Source organism: Gopherus flavomarginatus, chromosome 4 (assembly GCF_025201925.1).
Source record: "Gopherus flavomarginatus isolate rGopFla2 chromosome 4, rGopFla2.mat.asm, whole genome shotgun sequence".
Taxonomy (NCBI): domain Eukaryota; kingdom Metazoa; phylum Chordata; order Testudines; family Testudinidae; genus Gopherus; species Gopherus flavomarginatus.
The window spans coordinates 66545694-66557776 of record NC_066620.1 but is presented as its reverse complement, the minus strand read 5'-3'; the positions used below and the strand labels follow the sequence as shown (position 1 = coordinate 66557776).

The 12083-nt window shown below is 55.3% G+C and overlaps 1 protein-coding gene across 4 annotated transcripts in view; it reads left to right on the top strand.

The window, feature by feature from the left end:
- The window catches only part of LOC127049367 (uncharacterized), a 46172-nt gene that overhangs the window by 29175 nt on the left and 4914 nt on the right, over positions 1-12083 (top strand). For 3 of the 4 annotated variants that reach the window (XM_050950007.1, XM_050950008.1, XM_050950005.1), the window contains 6 exons: positions 635-1048; positions 1569-1688; positions 4041-5903; positions 7995-8075; positions 10419-10505; positions 11745-11836. In XM_050950007.1, the coding sequence (XP_050805964.1) occupies positions 635-1048; positions 1569-1688; positions 4041-5903; positions 7995-8075; positions 10419-10505; positions 11745-11836 (2657 nt within the window). The remainder of the gene's footprint in view (positions 1-634; positions 1049-1568; positions 1689-4040; positions 5904-7994; positions 8076-10418; positions 10506-11744; positions 11837-12083) is intronic. The other variant, XM_050950006.1, reaches the window with a different exon arrangement.

The following is a 12083-nucleotide window of genomic DNA, read 5'->3' as shown; positions in this document are numbered from 1 at the left end:
AAAGATATCTACACAAGGTCAGCATGGGGCAGGAGCAGATACACAGGCATTGTGTCCACCAGGGCAAAAATCAGGGAGACTCACATAAACCATGGTGGCTGTTTCCGTCTGGAGAGTCTCGGGGAAGCGGTACACCACAGGCCTGATAGGGGAAGGATGGGCTAGTGGTTAAGGCAGAGGACCAGCAGTCAGGGCTCTTGGGTTCTAGCCCTGGCATTGCTAGTCACTCTACAGGCTTGAGTGATTCCCCGCCCTGCTCTGTGCCTCAGTTACCCCACCTGCAATGCAGGGATAATGCTCCTGATCCACCTCCCTAAGTGAGGGGGAGGGGCTGTGAAGCTGAATTAATAAATGCCTGTAAAGCACTTGGAGATCCGTGCATCCAGACTGCCTTTGGCATCCAGTGCTGTCATGTAAGAGTGTGAGAGTCCCAGGGTTCCTGCATGGGGAGGCCACCAAATCCCACTGTGCACCCATAGTGCAAAGAGGTGCAGGAGGGGGCACAGCAGAGAGGGTATGGGGGGAGGAGGAACCAGATGTAGGGCAGGGGGGTATGGTGGCCCAGTGGAGGGAAAGGAGGTATGCAGGCCATCCCCACAACCCCACCTCTTCATCATCTTCTGTTGCTTCCCAGGACCCATGCGCCCAAGCAGCTGTGCCCGAAGCAGATGGCATCCTGGGCCCTAACACTTCTAAAGGGCCTCAGCCCACATTGTGCTCCCTCACCCCACCGCAGGGGCCCAGGACACAGCTCCAGAGTCAAGAGAGAGAAGTGGCCTCTCCTTCTGCCCCATCTATCCCAGATCCACTCCAAGGGCTGGAGCAGAGCTGGGAAGATCCTGGTGACTCCACCCCACTGGAGGTGGAAACCCCCAAGGAGACTCTAGTTCTGGATTCCTCAGAGACCCCAGTGCTGCTGGTGCCGCAGCCTGGGCCCAGCAGCCTGGGCGGGACAGTCAACTTGATCTTGAGTATTGGCAAGAAGGGGGAGAAGAAGCTGCAGCTGGCGCAGCCTGGAGGGATGCTGGGGGAAGAGTCCCTGCACAGGGTAGGTGATGCCACACTGGTGGGACACGGCTTTGCAGGGCTGCTAGCTTGTGCTGTGCACAGCGGGCTTGGTGCGAGGGGAGACAGGAGAGACCACGTTTCTCGATAGAGCTGCCTGGGTGAGCCTTGCCCTAGGGCAGAGCTTGTCCAACTGCAGGTGAATTCAGGGCTGTGGCTTTGTAGGGCTTGGAAACTGCCAGGTGCACTTGGAAGGGCATGGCAGAGTGGGGGTGTTTCCGGGTGAACCCAGACCCCAGGGGCTGACGTTGAGCAGCAGAGAGCTCAGGAGATTCTCAGATGACTCAAGAGCAAAGCAGGTGGACCCTCTGGACTAGGGAGCCCCAGCCCTGGCACCCCTGCCACTCAGGATGGCAGATACAGAACAAGCTCCCTTGGATTTCAAGCAGGGGGCTGGCCTTTAGCACCGTGGCACCTCTCCTCCCCTCCTCCTCCTCGCTGTAACAGGCCACCCGCGCTCCTCCCTCAATTTTCTTTTTGTGTCTCTCTTTCCCCACACTCAGCTCCCTGGCACTAAACCCTCAGGCTGTAAAACCTTTTGGAAGCGTTGCCAGGGGCTTTTAGGAAACACTTTGGGTAGTTTAAAGCGAAAGAAAAAGCCATCTCGCCGGCCCATGGAAGAGGTAACGTCCCAGGGGCTGCATGCCGGGCACAGTGGCTGCATGGCATGAGCTTGCCCTATACTAACGCACCGTCCCATCCCTGCGAGTCCCTCTGTGTCCTCTCTCTGACACCGCTCCTGGTCCGCCCTGGCTCCCGGCCGAGAGGCCAGGCTATGGCTCATCCCCCTGTTAGAAGGGCTGCAGCAGTGGAGGGGGTGGACAGGGAGGGCACCATGCTATCCTGATAACCCAGCCACGAGAAATGGCCTCCCGAGGGCTGCCTGGTGTCACAGTACTCCGCAGAATGAGATCAGTGCACCAGCTGGCCCCGGGGGCTAGGGAATGGGCTACTGGGCCTCTCACCTCTTGGACACCAGTTGCTGTCTGGCCCCTCTTGGTAAGTGGTTTCCATCTGCTGGCTGTTGGGAGGGAAATGAGCCAGAAGGTCTCAGTCCAGTCGCCAGGGGGCAGCTCTCCAAACCCACAGTCCAGCTGATGGTTTCTGTCGCCAGCCTGAGCAGACAGGCCAAGACCTGAATGTGCCAGGGAGTCCTGGAGCAGACTGGTGGAGGGAGGGTGTGTTGCATGAGCCAGGCCTGTCCTGGGGATACCTGGAGGGCTTCAGGGCTGTGAGGCAGGCACTGTTACTGGTGCTGCTTTCACACAGAATTGTGTTTGTTTAATGCTCCCTATCTTGTGTATTTCTGTCCTGGGGGAGTTGCCAGGAGCTCTTGAAATCAGCAATAATCCAGCTCAGAGAAGCTGACCAGGTCCCTGTGTGCAGCATCTTTGGACAGTCACAGGCATGGGGCAGGTGCTCAGGTCTGAGGTAGGCTTAGGGCTTGGTGCTACGTGAGCTAGGCTGGAGCTTGGAAGCAGAGCTGTGACCTGACCAGGGCCCCTACAGGAATAGTTCATTCACCTGGACAGGAAAGAGGAATAGAGAGCCAGCTAGAAGACTTGGGGATAGTAGGCAGCACCCAGCCTTGAATTCAGGGAAGTGCTGATCCATTCCCCCCGCCACAGGAGGATGGAGGTCTTTGCCAGCATCCTCTCCCAGCCTCAGGCTGCACAGACCTGCTAAAGGATCTGCCCGTTTCAGTGGGAAAGGCCAGGAAGCTCTGTGAGCATGGAAGAGGGGGAGGTGTCTTAGAGCAGGGCTGCCCAACTTACGGCCCGTGGGCTGTACACAGCCAACCCGAACATTTCATAAGGCCCATGGCCAGTTTGAACACAATATATTAATGGCCAGTTTATTAGCATTTTGTCATCATGTTTATATCATTTTAGTTTACACAGGTGTGTATATAGACAATACTGTACTTAGAAACACATACAAAACAAGCTCAACTTAAAATATAAATCAATACAGGTGAATTTACATTTTATTAAAATACGTAGAATGTTTTTAACCCACACCAGGTTGTGGATAGGTTTCTGTGGCCCTCTTGTACAATAAGGGTGAGAAGCACTGGCTTAGAGAAAGAAACAGGCACCTTTGCTAAGTGGTGGGGAACGCAGGGACAGAGAAAGTCCCAAGTGTTCAGAGTCCTCCCACTTGGCACAAACAGGAGGGAGTGAAATCCTAGAATCGGGGCACCAGCAGTGACTGAGTCTCTTTTGCTAGATGGGCTCCAGCCAGCAAAGGGTACAGGGAGGGGATCTGTGCTGTTTGTACGATGCAGCCAGCCTCTGCTATACTGGGGCAGCCAGAGCGCATGTGGGGTTCTGCACCACAGCCTGCAACTGCTAGCCTCTGTAATATGAAGGGGCAGCCTACTATACTACATCTCCCAGGATACCAAGCCACTGAGCTCCCTGGAAGCATTGCATGCTGGGATCTGCAGTCCCTCCAAGAACATGACAGGTGATGGGGGCACAATTAGGAGCAGCCCAGCTGGTGAGTTGGCCAGTGCAGCTAGCATGACCAGACAGCAAGTGTGAAAAATCGGGACTGGGGGTGGGGGGTAATAGGAGCCTATATTAAACAAATCCCCCAATATCGGGACTGCCCCTATAAAATTGAGACATCTGGTCACCCTAAGTGCAGCTCCTATTAAGGCAGCATTGGGTTAGCCCTGCACTAGAACAGGATTGTGGGAGCTGGTCCCCCACAATGAAGCCAAGTGACTGTGACATCCTGGAATGCGTCTTGGGCTGCCTGACCCTGCTGGCCACTGTGTGATGAGAATGAGGCTTACTGTGATGTGTGACTGACAGCTGGGCAGGAGGTGCCATGTGCTAGTGCATGCCATTAAGGACCCAGCACATGAGTGAGTCCAGGGCTGTGCCCACCCAGGCAGGTGTGGGCACTAGTGACTTGGAGCGGTTGAACGGTGGGTCTCACGTCTCCCCCACCCTTGTGTTTCCCAGGTGAGCACCTATCTACATGTGAAAGAGAAAGAGAGGGATCGAGATGCCACCTGCAGGAGCTCGACCATGCCACAGCCAGCCAAGCGTGCGCCCACCGTAGCCCATGCTTCCCTGGTCCCAAGCCCCAGGCCTGAGGCTGCCTTCCACACCCTGCCCAAGATCAGCTCCAGCTCCCTCCTCAGCAGCCTGAACAGAAAGGGTCATGCAAAGGCAGAGGATGCTAAGCTGTTCATGCCACAGGGCATCATGGGAGCAGGTCCCAGCAGGCTGCGGCCTTTGCTGGAGGAGAAGCACAATCCCAGCAACACTTGGCCTCCCAAGTGCAGCAATGGGAAGAAGTTCGGAGGGAGGCCTCCGAGCCCCAGGCTCGGGCAGCTGTTGGACCTTGTGAAGAACCCGCTGGGGAGGGCCATTGAGGCAGAATGTGGCATTGTCAGGGCGGCGTCTGGTGGCCCCAAAGCTGAATTCCTGAGCCAAGCCTGGGGGGCCAGCAGTTCCCAGCTGGCGGCGGCGAAGAGTGCTTGCCGGCACCTTTCCCTGGGGTCTGTGTTGAGCTTGGAGTTGCCGAAGGACCTGGGTCTCCTTGGTAACGTCCAGGACACCATTAAAGTAGCGCAGAAGGAGGTGCCAGGAAGGGAGGAGGTGAGGCAGGATGGTGGGGTGATTCTGTGGGACACCAGTGGTGCAGAAAGGGAGGCGAATGGGGCCAGCCCGCAGAAGGAAACGCTGAAGCAGCCACTGGCCACATGCCAAAGGCCCAGAGGGCCAAGGGATGCTTTCAGGAAGGCTCCTCAAAGTGAGGGAGGCACCTGGTTCGAAGAGGTGAGCTTCAACCCAAGCTACCGCAGGCCAAAGGCGCACGGCGTTGGTGCCGCTCCCTGTGGGGAGAAGCGATGGACTCCCAGGAGCCAGGGCAGTGGCAGTGATGATTTCCTGGACTTCAGACTGAACCGGCTCTCCCGCATCAGCGTGCTGCACGAGCAGATTGGGCGCGAGTGGGACAAGCTGGCGGCCACGCTGGGCACGTCCAGCAGCGCAAAGGCTGAGAAGACAGCAGGCTTCAGACCCAGGCTCGGAGAAGCAACTAAGGCGGAGCTCAGGCCTTCTCCCACTAAGCACACGAGTGGTGCCGGACGGGCCCCCAGGACAGCCAAACCAGAGCATCCCACAGTGAATGGCAAGCTAAGGGAAGATCCCCCAGAGCATTGTCTAGAGCCTGCGCCCTTCCAGGAGGCTGTGGAGGAAAGCCTCATGGCATGCTCTGGACAGTGTACAAACCTACCAACCCTGCTATCTGTGTCTGAGTGCCAGCTCAGTGCCCAGCCGCGTGGCATGGCGTCAGCAGGGTTAGAAGGCCAGGGCCTGGCTCCAGACAGAAAGGCGGCCATATCAGGGCTGTCCAAAGGGGCAAAGCTCTCAGGCTCAGCTGAGGTTTGCCACCCCGACCACGAGTTGTTTGAAGAAGAGGAGGAGGAGCTGCAGGCCATCTGGAGGAACATGGAGGGGCGCAACAGGCAGAGCCCCTGTGCAAACACTGATGTCCCCCCCACATCAGGGAACAAGGCAGACAAGGCACAGAGCCCAGAGGTTTCCAGTGGAAGACTGATCCTAACATCAGCGAATAACATGCTGGTGGCCAAGTTCACCCTTCCCACCTCCACCCAACTCCTTCAGAGCCCAGACGGGGAAAGAGGCACCAGTGATGGGCACGGTAGTGAGGGCAGCCCACGCAGGTTCTGGGCGTCCTTCCCCTGTCAAGACGATCCCTGTGGGGCAAAGGAGGCTGCATCCATTGGATCAGTGGAGAGCACCTGCCCACAGAACCGACAGACGCATCAGGAAGAGGACAGAGATGTTGGCAAGGTTAGTGAGCTTTGTGTCCTGTTCCTTAGGGGTTGGGGGAGACCTCCCAGAAGCTGTACTGTCTTTTTCACACACTCTCAGGCACTGCAGTGTTGGGGCCAGATACCTAGAGATTCCCTGCTTTATCCCAGGCCTCCGAGCCACAGTTGCCCTGGCTAACCTGCTCCTGCACTGGCCACAAAGGATCACTCGTGAGCAGCACGTGGGGCTTAGCTGGATGTTCAAACACCATCTCCAGCCTGTGCCAAGGCTCAAAGCCAGACCTCCCCCACAGCCATCAGCAGGGTCAAACTCAAGCGTTTCAGTACCAAAATCACCTCTCCTGCCACTGGAGCTGAAGCAGTAATTCTGTTATCTGGAAGTCAGTAGCAGGCTGAGTTAGGTGCAGAGACTGGCCACTAGAGGGAGATGTGATCCCATGCTCTAACCCAGTGGGTCTCAACCTTTTGTACTAGTGACCCCTCTCGCACAGCAAGCCTCTGAGTGTGACCCCCCCCTTATAAATTAAAACACTTTTTAATATATTTAACACCATTATAAATGCAGGAGGCAAAGCAGGGTTTGGAGTGGAGGCTGACAGCTCGTGACCCCCCATGTAATAACCTCATGACCCCGAGGGGTCTCAACCCCCAGTTTGAGAACCCCTGCTCTAAGCCAGTGGCTCTCAACCTTTCCAGACTACTGGACCCCTTTCAGGAGGCTGATTTGTCTTGTGTACCCCCAAGTTTCACCTCACTTAAAAACTACTTGCTTACAGAATCAGACATCAAAACAGAAAAGTGTCCTAGCACACTAGTACTGAAAAATAGCTTACTTTCTCATTGTTATCATATTGTTATAAAATAAATCGACTGGAGTTTAAATACTGCACTTACATTTCAGTGTATAATATACAGAGCAGTATAAACAAGTCATTTCCTGTATGAAATTTTAGTTTGTACTGACTTCGCTTGTGCTTTTTCTGTAGTCTGCTATAAAACTAGGCAAATATCTAGATGAATTGCTGTTCCCCCAGGAACAGGGGCAGCTCCAGGCACCACACACCAAGCGCGTGCTTGGGGCGGCATGCTACAGAGAGCGCTCTGCCGGTCGCCGCGAGGGTGGCAGGCAGGTTGCCTTTGGTGGCATGCCTGCGGAGGGTCCGCTGGTCCTGCGGCTTCAGCTTACCTCCCTCAGGTGTGCTGCCGAATCCGCGGGACCGGGGACCTCCCGCAGGCAAGCCGCCAAAGGCAGCCTGCCTGCCGTTCTTGGGGCGGCAAAGTACCTAGAGCCGCCCCTGCCCAGGAAGATCTCTATGTGCCTCCAGGGGTACACATAGTCCTGGCTGAGAACCATTGCTCTAAATGGCAGATCACAGATGGCATGTGCAAATGCACGTCTGCTCTGCACATGTGCTTACTGCAGGCGTGTGCACAGTGTGAGGCTGTGGCAAGGTAGGTACTTGCCTTTGAGCCTGTGTACAAGGGTGCAGTCTTGCCCTGTAATGACTTGATGCACCAGTAGGATGACAGGTCTATGAGTGCCAGCCATGGGAGTTCTCCTGTAGCTTGAGTGAAAGGACTGTGTTTTGGAACTGAAGGGCTGGGTTCTAGTCCTGGTGATTTCTGCAGCAAGGTGGATTTATAACCCTATCTGGACAGAAATGTATGCACAGGGCTTACTGCAAATCCAGGCCAATGTGAGGAAGATGGTCTCTGTGCTGTGGTTCCCTGCTTTGCAATTCACTGCTGTCTTCTGTTTCCAGAGGCCATCGATGGGGCTGGGAAGAACCCTGTAGTTAACGGGTCAGGGATACAGGATCCCAAGAAGGTCCCATTGCACAGCACCGCACTGTCACCCCTGAATCTGTGCAGCATTGAGCCTGCCCACTAGGTCCGGAAGGGCAGCATATGTCCCCATCAGGACACATATGGCCCCGTTATAATCCCTCTGACAGAGACTTTGACCCCAAATGACCCATTTTACATTGCAGGCTTCAGGTTATGCTCCTGGCTGGGTGTGGGACCCCCTGGATTGCTGGCTGCTGGGAACTGCATGCCCAACAGCCCAGTGGTGCTGGGGCTGCTTTGCTCATTGCCTGTCTCCTTGCAGACGCCTCCCAGTAAAGTGGAGTTTCAGATGATGGAAGGGACGCTTGAAAGGAAACACGTGTTGCAGACAGGAGGCAGAAAGGTACAGTAGGAGCTGCCCAGCCTTCTCTGTGGGCCCTGGGCTACACGACTTCATTTTGCTTCTTTATCAGTCTCTAATCACACACCCACTATGTTAGAGACACTGCCAGAAATGGGGCCCGTTAGGCTCCCAAGTATGTACCTAGCCACGCAAGTCAGTGGCCCAGTTCTCGAAGGTGCTGTCACCCAGCAACGTCATAGAATATCAGGGCTGGAAGGGACCTCAGGAGGTCATCTAGTCCAACCCCTGCTCAAAGCAGGACCAATTCCCAACTAAATCATCCCAGCCAGGGCTTTGTCAGGCCAGGCCTTAAAAACCTCTATGGATGGAGATTCCACCACCTCCCTAGGTAACCCATTCCAGTGCTTCAGCACCCTCCTAGTGAAAAAGTTTTTCATAATATCCAACCGTCCATTGTCTTCACTGCAAGGTGTGGGATGCACGGCACTCCTGGCAAAGCAGCCTGGCTGTGCACGCGGGGACCTAACAGGAGGTCCCCATTGTTGAAAATCTTGGCTCCTGTTTTGAAGATAAAATGTATAAAACCCCCAAAGGGGAAATTCTGCCCATCTAAACAGCTCCTTGAGCATTTCTCCAGCTGCTTCCAAGCTGTGGAGCTGGTGATTTGATCTCCCAAGCTGCCCAGAGCACTTCTCACCAGTGGTACTTACCTTCTTTCTAAGCAGGGGAAGCCGGTGCTTAATCAGGACTGCAGTTGTGTAACACTTCAGTGCATGGCTTTGATTATAGGATCTAAGCAGTTGCTGAGCTGTTATTAAACATTCCCTAAACGCTGGAAATTGACCCTGGTCAGCATCCACAGCATGGAGCTAACAGCTTGATATTCCTCAGGATACTAGTCATTTATAGCAGCTTCTAAGATTGTACAACCCCACTCAGGCTCTCCTGCCAAGCGATGGTATTACATTGGAGTCAATCTGCAACATGCCTGGTGACATGCCACAAACAGGGAGGAATTAGTGCTTGGACATTGAGGGCCAGATCTTTAGCTCTGGTAAATGGGTGCAGCTTCACTGAAGTCAATGGGCCGGATCCTCAGCTGGTGTGAATCAACGCAGTTCCATTGAAGTCAGCAAAACTCTACATTGATTTATGCTAGCTGTGAATCTGGCCCTAGGTCTGCTGCGTTAACAGCACCCAAACGTGTGTTTGCAGGATCTCTGGGAGGGAGCTGCACCAAAGCAAGCTCGGCCAGGACTGTTTTCTGCAGCGTAGTGGCTGTGCAGGGACTGGCAGGCACTGAGTCTCCTCCCTGCTGTCTGCGGGCTTAGCCCTGCGAACACTGGGTCAGCAGGGACCCGAGGGCTTTTTGAGGATGATAAATGATTTTAACTCCCCAAAACATGAGCCCTGGACTTACTGAAACTCTGTGTCAAAGGAAATCAGCCCTAGACACACACTTGGTGTTTACGCTGTCTCTATCCCCTTGTCTGCACTTGAGAGCAACCCTGATTCAGCCATTGGGAGGGGGGAAGCAATCAGCGTAGCTGTGCCTGCGCTAACCGCTAACTGCAGACAAGGACAAGCTGTGATTTGTCCTGCTTGTGTGTTGGTGTCTTTACCAAATTAAGTAACCCAGGTTTGCATCCAGGACCGGCGCTAGGGGTTTGAGCACCCTAGGCGCATGGCAATTTCGCCGCCCCGTGTGCTGGTCCCGCGGCTCCGATGGAGCTGCCGCAGTGGTGCCTGCAGAGGGTCCGGTGCTCCGCGGCTCCGGTGGAGCTGCCGCAGTCATGCCTGCGGGAGGTCCACCAGAGCCGCGCGAGCAGCCCACCGTTTGCAGGCACCACTGCGGCAGCTCCACCGGAGCCGCCTGCCGCCCCCTCCGGCAAAACGGCGCCCACTAATTATTCTGGCGCCCTAGATGATTGCCTAGGCTGCCTAGATGGTAGCTGCCTAGATGGTAGTGCCTAGATGTTTGCATCTCTTAGCCAGCCTGGGGCCCCATCCTGCTGTTCTCACTGTCTTCAGTGTTAGTTATATGCCCTCAGAGCTCCTGGGGCATCAGCTGGCATGCGTGTTTCAGTGCTGCAGCTGGAGGAGAAGGGTGCTGGCAGGGAAGAGGAATCCCAGGAGCTGGCACATTTGTACCTCTACAGATTCCTGACCTATTTGGCAGTGCCACAGAGATCCCTTGAGCCACCACTACTTTTTAATGGCCCTGTCACTAGAAAGCACCGAGATGCACCACGTTCCTGCTAACTCATCAGAGCAGGAGCAGCATAGCAGCCTGGCACTCTCCCTGGACAAGAGAAGAGCTTCAATGCTGACCAGGCCAGGCCTCACTCGCTTCACCTTTGGCCTTTGCTTCTGATCTCTTAGGCAACCTGTCGCACCTGGAACCTGTTCCATGCGGTGCTGATGAGGCAGACACTGTGCTTCTACCAGGACAGGAAGGACACTCTCAAGGTGCGGTGTGCAGCTGGGCCCCTCCCAGGGAGATGCAGGGTGGGGATGTGAGACTGACAGTGAGGACAGAGTAGTGTCCACTGGTGAGAGCAGGAAGAATGGAGGCCAGGACTCCTGGGTTCTGTTCTTGGCTCTAGGTGGGGGAAGGAAAATGCCAGTGGGAGTGTCAGTGGTTGAAGAAGCGGGGGACTCAGAACTCCTGAATTTGCCACTTATTTACTGCGTAACCTTGGGCAAGTCCCTTCTTTATGCCTCAGTTTCCTCCTCGGATTGCAGACTAGCACTGGAACAGCTGTCAGAGGTTGTACAGCTTCATTAATGAATGCATGCAAGCGCTTTGAGGAGCAAATCATCATCAGTGGCAGGAGGCTGCAGATAGCAGGGCTGAGCCAGCTGGGGGAATGAACCCCTCACCTCCCAGACAGCACATATGGCTGAGGTCGGTGGGGCTGGCGAGGCGAGCAGGGGAGCAAGGATCTCTAGAAAGATGGCTGGAGCTGAGAGGAGAATCGTGGTCTCTTGCTCTCCAGCCTGTCTCCCTGTGCCTGGGCTTTTGGCTGGGGGAAGCCCGGTTGTGTTTGAAGGGGCAGGACAAGACTCTCACCCATGCAGGTGTCCCCGCTACCCCAGGAACCTGCATGATCCTCTGCTGCTGCCAGCCTCCTGCAGGCCATTAGGTGGTTGGGGATTGGTGCTTGGGGTGTTCCTCCTAAGTGCTGGGTTTCTGTGAGCCAGGGAGGTGGCCTTAGTTTCGCAGTCTCTGGGTGATTCTGGCACTGCATCCAGGGGGAGGGGATACAAGCACAAAACATTCCCTTAGCTGATGATGTCAGAGACCCACTGAACGGCACACACAGGGATTCACTCACCTTTCACACCTGTATGGTGCTGCCAGCTGCCCCCGTCTTCCCTATCTTCAGCTCTCTGCTCCTCACAGTCACCCACTTACAGAGCACTTCCACTCCCCTTGATACCCACAGTCTCTAGACCGTAGCACAACGTTGCTGCTCACCAGACTTGCCTTTCGTGAACACCCCCTACATATGGCCTGCTAGGTGGGAACTGCTTTGTCCTGGCTGTTACCCCTTGTAGCAGATCCTAGGTGTGGTGGGGACCACGGAGCAGGATGGACACTAGTTAGTTGTGAGTCACAGGCACAAGGGAACCCTGCTAGGCATGGGGAAAAGACCCTCAGCCTCAGAGGCCTCACTGTTTTCTTTGCTGTCCCTTGTGCTGCAGAGCTCTGTGGTGGCCCTGCCCCTGAACCTCTCGGGAGCACAGTGCACCCAGGAAACCGAGTATACCAAAAAGACCAACTGCTTCAGGCTACAGTGAGTAACCCCAACCAATCAATTCCACAGAGCTTCAGGAAGGGTGGGCAGTCCCCTAAGTACAGTGCCTCCTGCTGGCCTCCTCATAGTGCTGTGACGAATGCCCTTCATTGACCACACGCATAGCCAGATAATGGGAAGCAGTCAGCTCCGATGAAACGCCAGCCCCTGAGTGCTGGGGACCAAGCCCTAATCACTGAAGCATGGTTCCTTTGCCCTGGAGCCTGTAGCCCAGAGGGAGTTAATA